The 19,218-nt window shown below is 37.3% G+C and overlaps 1 protein-coding gene across 1 annotated transcript in view; it reads left to right on the top strand.

The window, feature by feature from the left end:
* MYRFL (myelin regulatory factor like) overlaps positions 1-18,169 on the top strand; it is a 45,084-nt gene extending 26,915 nt beyond the window's left edge. Inside the window, exons 13-24 of the mRNA XM_085569406.1 lie at positions 1,607-1,770; positions 2,358-2,421; positions 3,126-3,211; positions 3,986-4,057; positions 4,179-4,225; positions 4,349-4,513; positions 8,870-8,944; positions 11,110-11,197; positions 11,454-11,528; positions 12,468-12,576; positions 14,590-14,664; positions 14,758-18,169. Coding sequence (XP_085425532.1) covers positions 1,607-1,770; positions 2,358-2,421; positions 3,126-3,211; positions 3,986-4,057; positions 4,179-4,225; positions 4,349-4,513; positions 8,870-8,944; positions 11,110-11,197; positions 11,454-11,528; positions 12,468-12,576; positions 14,590-14,664; positions 14,758-14,844 — 1,107 coding nt within the window. The 3' untranslated portion in view covers positions 14,845-18,169. The remainder of the gene's footprint in view (positions 1-1,606; positions 1,771-2,357; positions 2,422-3,125; positions 3,212-3,985; positions 4,058-4,178; positions 4,226-4,348; positions 4,514-8,869; positions 8,945-11,109; positions 11,198-11,453; positions 11,529-12,467; positions 12,577-14,589; positions 14,665-14,757) is intronic.
* The last annotated feature ends 1,049 nt before the right edge of the window (positions 18,170-19,218 follow it).

Here is a 19,218-nt window from a genome sequence, read left to right on the forward strand (position 1 = left end):
AGAATAGCTCAGCAGCTTGAATAGTAAATGGACAGTGCTTAATTTTCTTTTCTTTCAGTTTGGCAGGTGATGAGGCCTTGAACTTTGTTATTTCATATTCCAAGTTTACATCCAGATTAGTAGGGTGTTAGCTGGTGTTGCATCTCTTTGTCAGTTTGGAGCTGTTGAACTCTGTAAAATTAATTGATTACATTGCATTTGAACCAGGCTCTGCTACTTTCTAGAGAAATGTCTCAACTAATTTTTTCAGATGGAATCTTCTCAGTCTCACTGTGCTCAGTACTTTGTCACTAGAGGGGCAGTGAAACTCTGATCAGTTTTTTTTCCCCTCAAATAGAGTGTTCCTTCATTTTGTGAGAAGAGCAATTTTCTCAGCTAGTTGAAGCCACCTAGAAGCAATTCATTCTTGATTTGAAGACAATGGAAAGGGCAGCTGCTACGTATCATTGATACGAGGGCAAGTGTCCGTGTAAGTGATTTCACAGTTCTAGGTAAAGGACATTATTTTGAAGTCACTTTTTATTTAAATGGGCTCTTGGTATTCTGGCAGTAGGGAAACTTGTGACTTGCCACTGATAGTGTGCTCTGATTCTGATTACATGAAATGCTGTCTGGTTTTATGGAATGCAGTCACCTTTAAATGAAAGGTGTGCATGGCTTTTACAATGTGAAAGGCAAAACTCCTTTTACCTTACTTCTGCATAACTTGACTAGACTGGAACAGAGCAGCATTAACTGCAGTAACAGCTTCATCCAATGGCACCAGTCTGGCTGGACTTTAGTATGAGAAAGCCATTCTTTCACACACAGCAAACAAAGTACTCTGCTACTATGCTCCTGCGGTGGATCAGTAACCATTTCTTATTCAGAAATTGATAAAATACTACCTGGATGATTATACTGAGGCCTTCTCCAGCAGTAAATTGATACCTAGATGATAAACAGAGGTAGGAGAATAGAAGGATTTTCCAGGCTAAAATATCCAGAAGGAGTAAATGGAGGGTGCCTAAACTGTTTTAAATTGCAGAAATGACCATGTTATTAGAACCTAGGAGACCCCTGTAAGAGACTGAAGAGGATGAAGGGGAGAGCAAAATATTATACAATCACAACTTGACATCTGGTTTGGTTTTTAATCTGTCTCACTTATCTCTGATTAATATTATGTATACAACATGTATAGAAACTCTGGTTTGTCTAAGCCTACCTAATGCCTGTAGGGAGATGGTTGGATGTATATTTTGCTAAGGGATTCTAAAATCTGCGTTCAGCTAAAGCACTGAAAATCAAGTAGTAGATGCCTGTTGGAACAGGGTTAAGGTTTCAATACAGTATGAAGGTAAAATACAGCTTAAATTCTTGATGTAAAAAGCCCTTTAGCTTCCATTTTTCCTTCAAGTCCTCATTTTCAATTTACTGCAATTTAAATGTCTAGCAAAAGGGTTTTATGGTCATCTACAGTGACCAGTCATCTACATCTACAGTAATCTACATCTACTTGTGTTTATATAGATGAATTCTGCACTATTTTCTGCTTGTTACGTCTGGTTGATGAATATACTATGTATCTACTATGTGCCTACTTTTGTCATTGTTTTCTTCTCAGGATCAGATCTTTATGGAGAATGTTGGTGCTGTAAAGCAGCTTTGTAAACTAACAAACAACCTTGAAGTCAGAATAGAAGAACTGGAGCAGTGGAACCGGAAACTGGCCAGGCTGAAACGGATCAACAGTTTAAAGTCAACAGTCAGTGAAGAGAGCAAAGTCAGGTACCTCTGGCTGGGATGTTCTCTAATAGTTGTCACACAAGTTGTTAAAGTGATCTCTGAAGCGATAGAAGGGAAACCCGATTTTGCTTGACAGTAGAGTTCAGCTATTTTCCAGTATTTAAGTTTCGCAAAAGACTCCAAATTTATAAATTTTTTTTTTAGTCACTGAAAAAATTAATGTTTGAAATGGCTGTTAAATTGCAGTAATTTTTGTAATTGCTTCTGTTTCATAAAGGGTAGATTATGTCCAGTTACAGCTCTGGGACTTGGAAATTGCTTCTAAAACAAATCTGCAGAGCTTCTTCTGCAAGAAAGAATCTTCACTGGTGCTTCAGTGGAAGTGATGAATGTTTCCTTATTCTAAGCCATTTCCCAAAGTTTTCTTCGAAATCAAATATAGCATTTAAGACCATTCACCTGAATGAGTTAACTGGAGACTTTTATCCTTGAAAATGAATCTGCTGACACTTGTGCCTTTCCCTTTGTAAATGTTAGAATTACAAAAGTGACATTAACACAGTAAAAATGTCTTTTCTTCATTAATTACTTGAAGCATTTGAATGTTAAAGAGATCTTGTCTCTTACAGCAGGTATAGTCGAGCTAATAGTCTCTTGCCATCAATAAAATCAGTCCCACTAAAATCCAGGAAGGTGAGTGAAATGAAATCCTTGTCTGAGTCATTCACTGTGGTTTGTTTTCACTTTCTCATGCCTCTATTGTGGTATGGGTAGTGGATACCCTTTTTCAAAGGGATCATATGAGTGAGGAAATACATACATTGAGACACCTTCCTAGGCTGCCAAGCCCTGTTCTTTAATATAAACTAATGCTCATTTGCCTACTTTGCTTTTGCCAGTGCCAAAGAGCAAGAGAAAACAACAGGTCAAATATGCTTCATACCATAATGACAGTCAAATGCTCCATCACCTAAGATTATCCTACTAGTTTGGAAAGTGCCTTTCTTCTGTATTTGTACCAGTCCTGCTTTAGCATGATTTGAGCACATACTGAAAACTGCTGAACTTTTAATTCTGGACACTTACTGAGTTCTTGATTTGATTTTGAAATACTTCATACTTCCAAAGTATGAGAAATGGCAGGAAGAAAGGACAAGAATCTGTTAGTTTTAGCTATCCTTTCTTCCTCTATAATGTTTGCACACCCAAACTATCAACAATGCACATTCTTAGAGACCTTTTAATTTTTTTCTCTGTAGATGTTGACCACTATATAAGTGTGATCATGAAAAAAAAAAAGGGTGATGTAAAGTCAACGTAGTGTAGTATTTCTTAATCTAATGGTAGTTGTTTAGATATGTGCCACTTGAATTAACCAAACTTTTTTTTTACCCTAGGTTTGTTTATCAAAGACTAAAGAATCTTGTTCCGTGAAGATTTTCCGGGTGACTATAATAGCTTTGATTGCTATTATGACACTATGGTAAAAATTAATTAACAACAAATTGACTTGTTTATCCCTTTCCTCTTTCTACTTATCTGAAAGAATGTAACATTTTTTCTTCTTTTCCTTTCTGACTTGAAGAACACAATGTATTAAAATTAACAATTAATATCCTTGGTAATATTATAAAGTTGAAACCACTGTATAAAAGTAAGCTACTCACAGCTGATCTCTCTCCATGTCACAATGTATGGTGCACCTTGAGTCTATCTCAGTGGCTTGTACTAGAGGTGCAAAACTGGACTCTGCATGTTTTATCCAGTCATTCTGTGCCTAAGTACAATTTCTGATGTGAGAGTGAATCTGTTGTATGAAATGAAGCTGAACTCATTCCCATTGTGGTGGATAATTAAGTGACTGGAAATTTAACTTGTGGTATTGGACTTGTGGAAAGGAAAGTATGCTCTGGACTTCTGAGATTGCCATTTTCTGTCTCCAGTCCAAAAACCTATGGCTTGCAATCAATCTCAAAGTACTCAGTGACCTGAGTACTTTGAACTGGTGGTGTGATTTTATTTAGGTTGGAAAGTGGCTGTATTTTGTGTTGAATACAAGTATATGAACACAATACTCTATATGAGTATCTGATCTAAACCCCATTAAATTCAGCCAGTATTTTTCCCACTAAAGGGAAAGTGATCAGATAGTTAACACTTGCATGACTGCATTTTGACACAATGCTGTCAAGGTATTTTTCATATTGTGTTGCATAAAAGATGGGTGTAAATCTACAGAACAATTCTCTTTCTACAGTGCTTTGACAATATGGAGCCTATATTTACTTAGCATTCGTGACAGCCGTTTTGAAAAACAGCCAGTTTACAGGCAAGTAGTTAAACTACCATAGTGAATTCAAATTAATAGAATCAGTAACAGGCTGTGGATCAATTTCTTTTGGTCCTCAACTCCAATGTCCATTTCTTAATGAATTGTTTTTCTTCATCAGCAATACTTCAAGTTCTGTCCCAGTTTCTCCCGCTACTACCACAACAGGTACTGTGTCTCTGCTGGTCTGCATACACATAATTGGCTATTATAAAATGCCAGTATACAGCATTTGTGAGAATTATATGTTGGGGTTTTTTGTTGATGGTTTGCTTTTTTTTTTTTTTTTAGCATTGCAGAGTGAAAGCACAGTTTCTCAGACAACACAACCCACCAGCAGGATCCCTGAAGTGAATTTCTGTGACATTTTACCTTGTGACAAGGTCTATTGTTGTCCAATTCATCACCCAAAAGTCAAATCTCTAAGTTATGAAAAAAATAATGCAAAGGAGAAACGTAAGTTGGAAATGTAATTCTTTATAATTTGAGCAGAGACTGTATGGAAAGTGTGGGGAAAGGCGCAAGAATCTTTGAAGGTAGTTAGCTTTCTACAAAAGAGCTTAGTTCAGAGTATTTAAAAAATCTTGATATAACTAATCCTCACTATAGTCAATATGTTTTTGAAAAATCCAGCCTGGTTACCCTTAAGAATTTGGGGCCCTAAGGTGTCTTGTCTGGTGTCACTGTTCTTCCTGGCCATTCTTGGTGAATTATGTGATGTGAAATTGAAAGTCACAAATCCCTTTAACTGACCTTTGGCTGCAGTTGGATGTGAGTTGATTAGGAGTAGTAGAGAATTAATTAACAGATGCAAAAAACCCCAGACAACTGAATTGTGTCACAATGTGGTGGTACTACATCTTTGCTATGGGCAGAGACAGAATGCCAACTGCCTGAAAGCATAAAAATTACTCTTAAAACTCTGATTGTTAAGGCAGGGGTTTTGAGCAGTAGCATTTGAAGGCAGAGCTCTATAAAATAAAATACTTTTACTGGAATAAGTTATTTTACTGACTCTGTCTGCCAGGTGTTGTATGCATAGTTTATGAGAAGAAGCGTTGTTTACAACTTCTATGATATTTATAAGAAAGGGTTAATGCATAAAGGTATGGATAATTGTGGGAATCTTGTATTCCCCTCTCCCAGTGCTTAACATATCCAGTGTCTGGAAGCGAGTGTTAATATTACTAAACCAGGATTCATACTCTTCCTATCCTGGCCTTGGGAACAATTCTTGCAGCACAGTCGACAAAGTGGAGTGAAACTGGGGATGGATGCAGTTCAGCCTCTGAAGTACAGACGGCTGCCAGGACAGGCATTACCAATTGCTGTGACACTCTCAGCGTGAGCTGTTTCAGTGGGACGCACCCACTGCTCACCCTTTAATCTGCAGACAAGCTGTGTGTGAGTGGTCCTTGTGCTTCTTGTGATCAGTGCTGCAGTAAGCTCCGTGGCAGACAGAGCTCAATGCACGACTTTCAGGAGGTCATACCTGAGTGATTGGTACTGCTCTGAAACCTGAAAGAGTGTTGATTAATTAAGAAGACATTAATCTCATTTATAAATGAGGGAATTGTAGATGGATGAAAATGAAATATGAAAACCTTCTATCCTCACCTGGCTGCTTCTGATATTAGGTGGAAAGAGAAGACAAGAATTAACACAAAGCATTACCTCCTCAAGGTTTTATGCTCCAAAAAGCATTAAGAGTGGATCCAAGAGTGAAAAATTGGCACAGTACACAAGCTACTGAAGCATTTCAGTTCTGCACAAGTTTCATGAACCTGAATATATCCCCAGATGGAAGGTAGCAATGTCAATATGAAATCCAAACAGAAGGAAAACCAACAAGCTGTTTAATGTTGCTGTAGCCAAGATAAATGAAAAGGAAAATGTTTTCAGAAAAAAAAAGCTAAGCATTAAATATGGGGAATAATCAAAATAAAAAGTGGATACTTTAGAATCAGCTGGTTATTCCAATTCATGGAAAGGTAGAACTGTTTGAAATTGCAATTAAATAAAACACTAATTTAGGAGTTACTACAGACCTTTTGCTGCTCCACATCCAATACTTGAATTCTGTGGGTGCAGACTACTGTGGAGTGCACACATTGTAGCTCCTAATCCTTTGCATCCCAGAGCTGTTAATGAAAAGGCTGTTTGGAAAGTTCAAGTAGAAGCAAAAGCATTCATAAGCAAGAGGAAATTTATTAAACAAAAGCTCAGCAGATCTTTATGTCATCTAGCTTAATGCGACCTTTTTTTTCTCATATTTCCTTTTAACTGATTTCTCTGGAGGATTTAGGCTTTGGAACTTCCATTGATTTCAGTGGAATTGAGGAATGTGAATACCCTTCAGCATTTTCTGCTCTCTGCTTCCATGCCATTAGTGCTCACTGCTCTCCCCTTAATGTTAAGCGCCACCAATAACCAGGAGCTGTCCTTACTTGTTGTCTCTCCCGTGTCTCTCCCCTCACAATAAAAGGTTGGTGAGAGCCCCTGCTGGGTTTTGGCGATTCACATTTATTGCCTTCAGAGGGCAGTTAACAGATTCATAGTAAAATACCATCACTATGAGAAATCATCAGCAGATTTTTCCCACGCTGCTTACAGAATATTATAACTCACTTGAATTAAAACCATAGAGTATTCGAGGAGAGAAAAAAAAAAAGATACTACATTTATTGGATGAGTTTTTCTTAATCTTATCTGAAGATGATGGTTTTCCTCATTACATTCTTGTCATGCTTGTAGTTCTATATTTGTTATTGAATTGGTTCTTCACACCCCACATGGGCGTTTGAGAAAACCCTCAGTATTACTAAATGTGAAAGAGTGTAATTTTATTTACAATTTATTGAAGGTTGCTGTGGTGCTTTGTGATAGTTCTTGGTGTTTTCAATTGGCACCTTGTATTCAAAATTTAGATTGCAATATATGAAAGAACAGTGAAAAGGTAATTCTATTATGAGTAAAAACCCAAGTGAAAATAAAGTTCTATGCTGGTTACTGACTCAGTTTAAATAGTTGAAATCTTAGTGAAGTAAATCTGTCTTTGTCCTGGTTTTTGTACAAAATTCTGATACCTCTTAATGGTTTCTTCCATCACCTGCAAAAGAACCACACTTTTAAGTGTTTACTAATTCCAAGTTTTTAATGAATATTCCTACCAACACTTGCATGGGCTGAACTATTTTATCTACATAGAACAATCTTTTACCTCCACTAGGGGATATGCATTTTCTACAGAACAGCTCTCTATTAATGAAAATAGAAAATTTCAGTGTTTAATGCATAGCTAGCATATCTGGACCATTAAGAGAAACCAGGAGAAAATGTGTGACAATTCATTTGTGAATTAAAGGGGGGAATGAGAGAACGAACAGGCTTTTATTAGGTCTGCCCCAAGATGAGTGTACATGTCTAAGTGGTTGCATGTGTTCAGTAGCCATTTTACTACGTGTGTAGAACTGTATAATGAAATGGGACAGCAGATGACTACTAAATGCAGCAGTTACCACCAAATCTGGTGGAACCTGTAGATCTGTATGATGCACTAGTAAATAGGAAATTAATTCAAGGAATAGCTGGCAGCAGTATCAGAGTTTTATATAAAAACACAAGACAGATTAAAATCTCAAAGATGATTTGTATTACATTGCTTCTGGGCCCTTGAATTCCATTTGTTGATGTTGCTCCATGCTCTTGGTCACCTACTAGCATAAGAAAAGTCTGGATTTTCTAATTTCCCAATACTGAAATGAAATCCAAATCTGGAATGAGTAAGAAAACAAAAAGGTCAATCCAGCTGTTTTGTTTCAATCTCAGTAATAATACACTTCGATCCTTGCTTCCTTTAATGAAACAGTCATTCTGAAATCAGAAAGTTTCCTTTGGAAAACATGTTAATGGAGTATTTTGGTATTCTAGAAGTGATATTTGATGAAGCACATTAGTTTAGGCAAAATCAGCATTTCCAGTGCCAGTTTCCTGTTAACATGTCTCTGAACAGATTCTTAGCTGGCAATCTGTGTAGAAGCACAGGAATAGCATTAGACCATTTCCCATGGGCTTGGAGGGCCATTTGCCTTCCCCAAGTTGTACTATATGATGATTATTCAAATGATCATTAAAGTTCATTTTTCTAGGCAAGTGTTGAGAAAATTAATAGAATAACAATTGAAAAAAGAAGTCATCAGCTTATATTACACAGCCTAGTTCCATGTATGAAGTTACAGAGGTGACATCAGTGAACATGGTGATCATTTGTTAGAGACAAGTATTAGCTTTTTAAATTTGGTTATGCATCCTCTCTCTGAAGTACTGGCTCAGTCTGCAGTATCTTAACATCTCACATTAAAAAAATCTAAGTTGCTCCCTCAGCCTATATTTGCATGCCATATGCCTATAATTTCTAAATGATTTTCTCACTAATAAGAAAGATGTGGCTTTTTGGTCAGATTTGTGCTGAAGTGCCTGGCTGCATATTGACTTTCAGCTTGGCTCTCTGTTATAGAAATTGATGATGTTCTCTGTGTATGATGAAGTCTTTTCTATTAGGCTATGTTTTGGATAAGTTTTTGATATTCTGTAGATTTCAAAAACTTGTTTCTTCTTATCTGCAAAATTATTTTGACTGTGTATATCTTCTTCTGAATGGAGGTGCTTTGTATTTTTGAGATCTCTCTCATGGTTATGCATTTCTATTCAAGAGATAATTAACAAAATATCTTCTGGTTTTCTATTCATACTTTGCTGTTACAATTGTGCAAGGCTAACTTGGGCAATGTTTGTGCATTCATCCTTTCACAGGAAACAAAAGTGATTTGTTACCCAAACGAGATCCCCTCAAAAAACCTGGTGGAAGACCTGATCTTGGAAATGACTGTAAGTCCGATATTTAAATGAAAAAAAAATTAAAGTGTTTACTTGTATAATTTTCAAAATCTACTTTTAGGCTTTGAATTCTACTTCTGGAACTTAGGGAAGTTTCAGTTATAATTAATCATTATAGAGAATTACCACTTGTGAGTCTAGTTCCTGTGAACAACAGGAAACCTGTGATTCACTGTCATTTTCAGTTTATTCTTGCTTCTTCATTGGATTTTTATAGACATTCTGACTCCCCTCTCTAGAGAGTTCTTAGGCTTGGCTTCAAATACAATAAAATGACAAGTGCCATTTTCCTTGACAGGGGCTAAAATCTTGTGCTTAAGGATATGAGCATGATATTCATGTGCAGGAAACTCATAATACAGTGTGAAGGAAGTGTTTGGTGTTTGCCTCATCTCACCTAAGGGATTAAAATGTCAGCTGCTCAAAGGGGCCATCTCTACCTTCAGATCCTGACACTGCCTTCAGAGGAGATGAAATTAAGTTCCTTGACACAGGAAATTTGGCTTGATTTCAGGTTCCCCTTTTAGTGACTGTGCACTGCTGTCAGAGCCAGCCTGGGCTGAAAATATTGATTCTTTTATGTAAAGATGAGTATCTGCTGACTACATATGTTATAACAGCATGCTCTGGCATTCATTCAGTGTGAGCAGGATTATGTCTTGTGTCTTTTTGGTTTATGTAGATCCTCTGTTTTAAGGCTTGGTTTTTTTTTTTCCTTTTTTTTTTTTCTTTTGATAAATATTTGATTAAAGACTAGGCAATATTTGGAAGATAAAACATCTAGACTTAGACATCTAGAACATGCACTTAAAGCAAGTGAGGGATAGAACACAGGTTCTACTTATTGCCTGGATGTGCTGCAGTGGGATAATCTGGGAAAAATCATTCCCCTTCTGTTTTTTTTTTTGCATGTGTACACACACCTCAGGCATCATGATGTTGCATCTTGTAATAAGTTGCTGTGTCACAGGGAAATGTTCTCCTGTGCTACTTCTCTGAGATGAACTTGCTCAATTTTCCTCTGTCACTTGTAGATATTTGCATGCTGACAATTAAGTATATACTACCACACAGAGATTCTATAATCAGAGAATATGTCACCCTATACTCAGCAAGTTTCTCTGCAAAGCAGGGAATGGTTGCTGTGGAACAGAGGAACAGAAACTCAAATCCAGTGTACACAGCCTGATATGAAGGGCTTGGGCTTGCTGACCCAAGTCCTCCTTGTGCTTTCTGCACCACATTGTAAGACCAGGTGAAGGGTCTGCAGAGGAAGCTGTATGAGGAGCAGCTGAGATCCCTTGGTTTATGCAGCCTAGAGAAGATATTGAGGGGAGACCTCCTGGTGGCCCACAGGTTCCTCGTGAGGGGAAGAGAAGACACTGATCTCTTTGCTCTGGTGATCAGTGGTAGAACCCAAGGGAACAGCATGAAATTGTGTCAGGGGACGTTTAAGCTGGATATTAGGAAAAGATTCTTCACCCTGAGGTTGGTCAGGCACTGAAACAAGCTCCCCAGAGAAGTGGTCACGACACCAAGGCTGCCAGAGTTCCGGAAGGATTTGGACAGCACTCTCAGACATGTGGTGTCTGCTTAAGGGAAAAACAATATTATCATGGCTAAACTCACCATCTATCTGTAGTATATTACAAAACTCTTGCAAAAACAAAAATTCTTGCAAGTTCAAGGCAACATTATATGAAGAAATTATTATTTTCTTTTAAGCTGGGAAGTTTTCTTCCACAGATAATTAGAAACAAGTTTTGTTGCATTCCATATTATTCCTCTCAACAAAGATGAGATTTTTCAAGTTTGTGGTTACTTGAATGTATATGGCTTCTAGTACATGAAAATGAATATTGACCCATTTGAGTTTTACTTGGGATGCCATCAAAGTAGCCTTGAACATCTGTGCAAAAGAAAATGGTGCAATATTAGGTTCCCAGGATATTGGTCCTTGCAAACTGAACAAGGTTCAGTTTCTCCAATGGCAGAATGAAGGTAATCAACCAGAGGTGTTTAATTGAGTTTGAATTTACACCTGCAGCAAGTCATGTAGTGGCAATCAAGGCAGTAGACTAACTGCAGTTTTAATATGCTCTTATCTAAGATTTCTGAAATAATCAAGAATAAACTATTATTCTTAATATTTTTAGGGATTGATACAACAATCAGTTCCATACAGATTTTGGAAACTCAGCAAAGCATTGACAAGCGCTATTGTAGTAAAAATTTGCAGTGCAGGTAGGTGAATTTTTAATAATTATTACTTTATTATTTAATAAATTAATAAAAATAATTGTTGTATTATACTGTTGTAAAATTAGACACCATTATTGTGCCCTGGCTGGCTCCTGCTCACAGTTGATTCATCTAGTATGCAGTAGTCTTTGATACTTTTTAATATTTTTTTCTTTTTAAATTTAAATGCAATTTCCATGTTTTGATGAAGATACTGTCTATCTCAAAATCCCATGTGTATTAATGCAACCTTTTTCAGCTCTGGAAACTACAGCTATGTTATTCCTATTAACAAATACATGCCCACGGATGTAGAAATCTCACTGGAAATAAAGTAAGTACAATTAAAAGGAATGCATGCAAACGACAACAGTGGTTCTTAATTTGATAGAAATTCTTGCCTGATGTCTATTGTTACACAAATTCATCCTATTCAGAGGAGTGGGAAAAATCTATGCACAATGTAGACCTTTTAGGTAGATTCCTTGCTGTTGCATAGGCCCAATACCATTCTCAGCTCAAGGAAAATTTCACCTGATGTTGCAGGTATTGAAATCCAGAAGTCTTAAGCTTCAATCCTACAAATCATTTGGGCAGACATGTATGTATGTATTAGCAAGATTGTGGTCTCTGGCCTAGGGATCTGATTTTTCTTTTCTTGTAGAGAAACATAAGGAACCTAACATGAGTAACTCCAGGGAGTACCTTCTTTGGGCCTGTTGTGCCAAGCCCTGTAAATGGGGGATTCTTGTGCAGGAACTTCTGGTGTTGCGTAAAATTGTGACTTACAGCAGGGAAAAGCAGCAGAATTAATCCTTTCAGCAGGTTTTTTCTCCTCAAAAGCCCACCTCCACTGTGTTCTCCCAGAGGGAACAGGTCATTTATTTGTGAGTTTTATTCTGAGAAAGGCCAGCAGTAGTCAGAACAGCTGCCAAACAATCTGCTTGACAGCAGTTTATGACTTCTGTCTCTGCAACAAAGGACTTGTCCAGTGTTTTGATCTTCAGTGTAATCCCTGTAGGCATCTGCATTTTTCAGATAAGATGAAATATAACAGTGCCCTTAAAGTGTCTGCTTGTTTTCTACAGCCACTGAAAATTTGTCTTTTAAATGTATGCCGTTATAATCCAATAGTATAGCCCTTCCATACAGGGATTAATACATCATATTCAGAGTTTCACTGAACATGACTGTATTTTGAGTATTGGTTTGGGGGCAACTGATTTTATTTTTAATAGAGTAATTTATCCTTATTTTTCTCTGTTTCTTGAAGCACCACAGAACCATTAATTATATTTCTCTGCAAAGTCACATTTGGAAATTATTGCTCTCATTATTCTTCAAGCCAAAACACTAGGAAGAATTTCCAAGAAACCACACAGGTAAGATTTTTATAGCGATGCTCTGGGTTTTGGGAATCATTTTTATGAAACTAATGGCTACAAAATTCTGATCTTTGCTGGAGTACTAGAAGTCCAGATGCTGGTACTTTGAGTCTGTCAGTCATGGCTGGCTTTGGCATGACCATAATGAGATGCAGTCTTTTTGTTGGAGTCAGTTTTTTGCCGACTGTTATAATAATCTATCCAATAATTCTCTGCAAGAACAGTTTTGATTCTGCTTCAGCCTATGCCACGACTACAACTCATTATAACGCCAGAGATACTTAAGAAATAGGAATAACTTATCACTCAGAACTTTAGGAGAGTATTCCAAACTCTCATCTACTTGATGGTTTCCATTATTATCTTACGGGTAATGAATTCCAGTTTTAAGGTCTGGAATTTGCTGGTAACAATGGTAATATTCTGTTTTATTTCTGTATGAACAGGAGTTTACCAATAAATCCCTCTAGGGAAAAGTCTTCATTTAAAAGCAAAATTGTTTATGTGTCATTCTCTGGATTGCCTCAATGGGGATAAAAGGTGTTGAAACAGGTTAGCTTTTCCCACTAAAAAATATTTAGTAACCAGGTCTAGCAAATCTTGAAGCATCTCGATGAAGGCTTTAAACTTTCTTCAGGTTCCCTGGACATACAGGCCTCCTTCAAGGCCCCCATTTGTTAATGCTTGTTCAGAAATGTTTATTCTGGCTAAAACAGTAGGAAAGGCAGAAGCAATTTCTGAACACCTTGTAGGAGAAACATCTCTGAATTTGGAAGTAATTTCCAATTTCTTCTGGAAAAGAGTCTTCAGAATTGTGATCTATGATCCCATATATAACATGTTTTTAATTTTTTTTTGTTTGTTTGGTTTTTGGTTTTTTTTGTGCTTAGTCAGATTACAGCACTTGAGATACCTCCAGCTGACTTTTTGCTCAGCTTTTCAAATGTCCTTGCAAAAAGTTTCAGGCTTCTCTCTAACAGTGGCATAGTCATCCAAAAGCCCAACTTTTCCAAGTTTTGACCTGTCTGCTGTAATTTCAGCAGAATTGAAATTAAGTCAGAAATGAGAGTTTCACAATGCAGAAATGTCCTTGAAGGTTACTGACAAAACTGGTCAAAGAGATTTCCTGTGTCAACCTGAAATCCATATCAAAAGACTAAAGCTAAGTAGCCTCCAGCAGCAGTGAGCTTTCAGATTTGATGTGACTCAGAATAGAAATGCCTAACTGAAGAGGTTTCTTTTAAGAGGATTTTTCTAGGGATGGGAAGGCTTATTCCCTGCCAAAAGCCAGAACAGCAATCATGTGGACTCACCAGTCCCATGTAAGTTTTGCCATGTGAGCACGTTGTCTTCAGCAGAGAGGATGTGTCAGAAAGTGAAGTGAGGAGAGAAAGATGAAGGAGATGAGACACTAGAAATATAAGTTACCATGGGTCATTAGGTGAAAGAGAGGTGAGGATTGAATTTTGTTTTATTCATTTTAGCATTAACATTTCAGGTACAAAATATGGTTTTTTGCTATTGCACGGCAGAGCACTGTAATAAAAAATAGCATGAGACCTTTCAGGTATTTGTTTTTGAGATACAGGGTAAAGAGTCTACCCATGTCTTTAGAATATATGGAGGAAATTTTTTGTCTTCTGGGGACTGCTAAAGTTGCTGTCCCAAAATCAGCAGAATTGCCATTTGCTAGTATTACAAATTGAAGCTCTCAGGCCACCTGGCATATCAAGAAGAATCCCCATTTTTGGGGAGATTTGCTTAGAAAACAAGTGAAGGAATCCAGTTACTCAGAGCCAGCTGAGTGTCACTGGGAGTCAGATGCCTGCCAGTTCTCCATGTGGAGCCTACCAAAGTAAACCCACATTTGCAGGTTTTAAAGTCAGCACTTGATCTTTAAATACGTAATTACCTTGCACTGCATTTGTCAATGAAGCATTTCCAGAGTCTATCCTTCTCTCCAGTTTCCCACGAAATGAGGTTATCTAATCTCTCTCATTTGTCACCTAGGGACGGCAGCACGTTTGGGCTCTCCCTGTGGCTAGGCTGTATGACAGCGCATACTCCTTCCGCGTAGCTGTGCCGGTAAGCCTTTTCAAATGGCAGCATAGCAAAAGACCAATAGCATTTGAACTGAAAGAAGTTCCTATATGAATCTCCTTTATTTTTCTTTTGCAGGGTTTTGCCAGCTGCTCAACAGACCGTTACTTTGCTGGAATGTTTTTTACTGATTACTACTTCTACTTTTATCGGCAATGTAATTAAAATGTTGCTGAATATTCTGTTCTTTGGGGAAAAGATGAGGAAACAGTTAATATGAAAAAGAGACTTGCAAATAATCCTGGATTTTTTAAAAAACCTCTTTCTGGATTGTATGGGATTTTCTTGGGTTTTTTTCACTTTTAAATTAATAAAAAAGTAGAAAAATAAAGTGTTTGACAACAACCATAGCTCTGCATTTCCAGAAACTGTTTCTAAAAAGACACAAGGTAATGGAGTATATGATGGTTTTGTGGGTGGAATGGGAGCTTCAAAGTTTATAAGAGAAGCCTTCCCATTGAGTCACAAGGTGCAGAATGACCTCTGGCTTTCTAAACTCCTCAGAGAGGAGTCTGGGTGTGGTTGGATCCAATCTTAGCCCCAGACTTGGCCAACGGTTTAAGTCTAAGGAATTATGCACCTGTGATTGAACCTTTCTACAATTTTGTCATGCAGAATTAAGGATGGCAAGACAGATGTATAAAAATGAATTATTTATTATGATAAATGATTAGACATAAAGATCTTAATCAGGATTACTTATTACATGGTATGGAAGTTAACACTGCTAGTGTAATATATGATAAGGTACTCTATTAGAGCAATGACATTAAAGTTATCAAAAAAGAAACAATTATTGTGTAGAAATCAATGTTACTCACCCATGCCAATGACTGTGGGCAAACATCATTAGCTCACCTTAAGAGGTGTCCCCACCCAGGAGAGGAATCTCCACACATGCTCCAAGGAGTGTGCTAAAAATCCCTTCCATTTGGAACTTTTATAGTATATCTATAAGTGGTACTTTTATAGTATAAAGTGGTTCACTGTCAGTCATATGTCTCCATATGCTTATGGAGAAGTCAGTTGTGTCAGCTCAGCATCTTTAGGTAAGGATACTTTGCAATACCTGCCATACCTTCACCTCACTCTCAGGATGTTTAGCTTTGGAGCCGATGAGTCAGATTTGGTTTTGTGTAATTCAGCACCAAAAGCAGCATGACACCTCCTCTCAGTTCCTATTGATAGCTTTGAAAAATTTGCATTGCTCAAGTCTTTACTGCATCCCAGATAGATGTGTAAATAAAATGATCATATAGATCATGTAGAAGTTATTTGATATTATATATATAGCAGACAAGAGCAAATGGGTAGGAACACTGCTGAGCTGGGATACCCTTCAGTTTTCAAAAAATGGGAAGATGATTAAATGTTATTTCAAATAAGGAGATCTGCTTCTGTCCTACAGGCATACACTTTATTTTAGTATTTGCTGCCCTTTTTTAGATATAAATCCATTTCGTTTTTTGCTAACAGAACAAAAAAAAACCAAAACCCTAAATTAGAAATGTAGCACTCTGCAAATGCCCTCTAAAATAAGTGTAAGTTAGGGAACAACAGGTCAATTCAGTTGTCTGTATAAGAGTTTCCGTTTCAAAAAGCAGTCCCATCATTGCCACCACAGCTGTGTGATTTAACAATGCTACTGCTATTTCAACAAGTTATATTTTAGCCATTTTCCCCTCTGAAACTGTACACCAGGAATGAACTATTTACTCCTAAATTCAGGTCATATTTTTTCTTGGTGTTTGTGCTTTGAGTTAGTATGATAAAATAATAGAAATATTGAAAATAAGAATGTCTTGCCTTCATGGCTTTCTAAGTTGCATATGGATACACACCTGCATGGGAAATTTTTTCTGTTTATATTTAGGAAATACATTTTTCAGGATGACTATTCAAATGAAATTTTACATTAGTTACTCAGAAAGAAATCAGATCTAATAATCAACTGAAGCGTAAATAGTGTTGTAGGATATGTTTAGATCAATCCTCTTTTTTTGTGTAGACAAGAGAAAGTAAATATAACAGAGAGAATGTAGGCTTTTAAAGATTTATTATGTGAAAGCTACATTTGAACAACTGTCCTCTGAATGAAATTATTTAGCAGTGAAAGAGAAACATTAGGAAGAAAAATTAATATTTAAAGAAGACCTTGCCACAGTCTTTGTGAACACCAGTGTGCCTGAATTGTATATTTATTGCCTACCAGTGTGATGGGAGAGTTTAATTTGTTTCTGTGCCTTGATTTGGCACTTCTTTTGTCGCTATTTTGGAGCTTCCTTTAAAATCTCCTTCTCACTGATTTTTTTTTTTTAGATGCATGTGCCTAGTTGTGGGTCAGTTGCAATGTCTGGCTTCTTTTTCTTAAATTACTTATTTGTTTGACTTTATGTGTAAAGGTAATTTTGTGGTGTAGGTTTTTTTTTTTGTTTTTTTTTTTTCCTGGGAAGTATTTGTGGTGTAAACCACTGTTCTATAATATTCCAGAGACTAACTGGTTTTGGAACTCTGGATACAAAATAATCAGAATCTGTGCCTTTAATTTTTTGTATTTTGTACTTCAGGGTAGAGTCAATCAGCCACAGACGATAATGCATGTGCATTTTGACCAAAAATTCTACCTTTTTAGGCCCACCTGGTTTTCATCACACTATTCTGGATTGTAATTCCCTTCCCAATGGCCCAGAGCACTGCAGCAGGAGAATATAAACTGTGTTTCCTGTCATCAAAAGGCTTTCTCTAATTAGAGTCTAGAGTGAGGTGCATGTGGGATAGCAACTATTTTATTTCTTAAAAAGCTTGTGGTGATTTAATTACACATCAGTTTGCCCATTTAAGAATTTTCAACTAGTTCTCTAGTCCTATGTTTGTAGTAAGATACTGTTGAAGATATCATTCAGGTTTAAGGTGATGTGTGGCTGTATGAAGGCTGTGTTCTAACATGTCTGAGATAACAAATATCAATCTTGGCAAAAGCTAGGGAAGACCTAGCAGAAATTAAATACTTTATGGCAAAAGAACTGTGGCTGGGTGCTGTTTACCTGCTTACTGGAGTTAGACCGTGACACAGCCCCACCAGAAACCCAGTGAGTGACTGACCTACATGACCAGATTTTGATCCATTTTGGACTGGAAATATAGAAGCTCTAGGAATAATTCTCACCCCCCTAACTGCCAAGCCTCCACTTTACTGTGTTTGGGAAGTGGAACTCATTTTGACAGCACTGGACTGGTGATATTCTTGGCCTCCTGCTGTCCTTCTCCCTTGTATGGCATTGAACCAGAACTACCAGAGAAAAGAATACCACATGGAAAACATGGCCAGCAGCATTTTCCATCCTGTAAAGCCAAAGGAAGTATGGATTAACCTTTCCAAATGAATAGGTTTTAAAAAGTTTAAGCATGTCTGTTGTTGTTGTTGGGGTTTTTTTGTGTTTTTTTTTTCTTTTGGTTTGGTTTTGTTTTGTTTTTGTGTTTTTTTTTTTTTTCATTTGTCCTCAGTAATGGAGTTACAACATTTTTTAATGGTGGTCATTCTAAGTTGAAAAAATTTTTGTGAAAACTGATTTATTAGTTATTAATGGTTTACGTAAATTCTAAGGAACAGGAAATTCTCTTTCCCTTATCTATTTTTTACCACAATGTGGTTGTAAGAAACCTTCAGACATCCATCACTGGAATATTTCTGCCTAATTTAAGAGAGAGCTGAGGCAAAGGAAACTGCCAGGCTGCATGAAAGTCACAGCTGTATGTTGCAGAAGGCAAATGCACGGCTAGAATGGGGTGATCTTGTGCCATCTGATCTGGGTTTCAAACCATGCTGTGCATACCAAGAACATGATGTGGCAATTCATGTTTTTACTTGACTGTAACACAAATTACTTTGCTGTGCTTTCTCTGAGTTTGATCTAGCAGTGGCAGCAGCATTTGAAGTAAGAGCCAGAGATCAATTCAAAGCCAGGGCATTGAGCCAAGAGGCTGTAAAGGCAGGAAATCCTGCATGGTCACTTCATGGAAACCAAGGGCAAGGCAGAAGAGCAGAATGAGCAGCTCTGAGGTGTGAGTCTGCAGCTTGAATTGCTAATAGCCTTTGGCACATCTGTGGACAGCTGTGAGCAAAAAAGCATTTTGGTCTCTTACTACAGCTCAGTTCAAGTGACTCTTTAGTTCAGAAGATGCCTGGTAGGTAGTGAGGAGGCAGCCTGGTGACATGCTGTGAGCCCACCCTGAGACGTTAGCAATGCCAAAACTGGGTTTGCAGTCCTGCATAGAACATGTCTGAAGGGAGACCTAGGGGTGATCTTTTTATTAAGTCCTGATTATCTACATTTTTCTAGGATTTTAGCTTGCTTTATAAAATCAGAAAAATACTTTTAGTAAGATTTTCATTAACTTTGGGTTAAATTCTGCTCACAGTACAAGAAGTTCCTCACTCATAAGTCACTGACTTCTTGAACTATGAATCTGTTGTGTAGAACCTGAGCCAATCCATCTGCAAAATGCAAACCTGATTTATATCAGGTTTCTATTGATATG

The sequence above is a fragment of the Lonchura striata genome, chromosome 1A (genome assembly GCF_050655825.1).
Source record: "Lonchura striata isolate lonStrDom1 chromosome 1A, ASM5065582v1, whole genome shotgun sequence".
Taxonomy (NCBI): domain Eukaryota; kingdom Metazoa; phylum Chordata; class Aves; order Passeriformes; family Estrildidae; genus Lonchura; species Lonchura striata.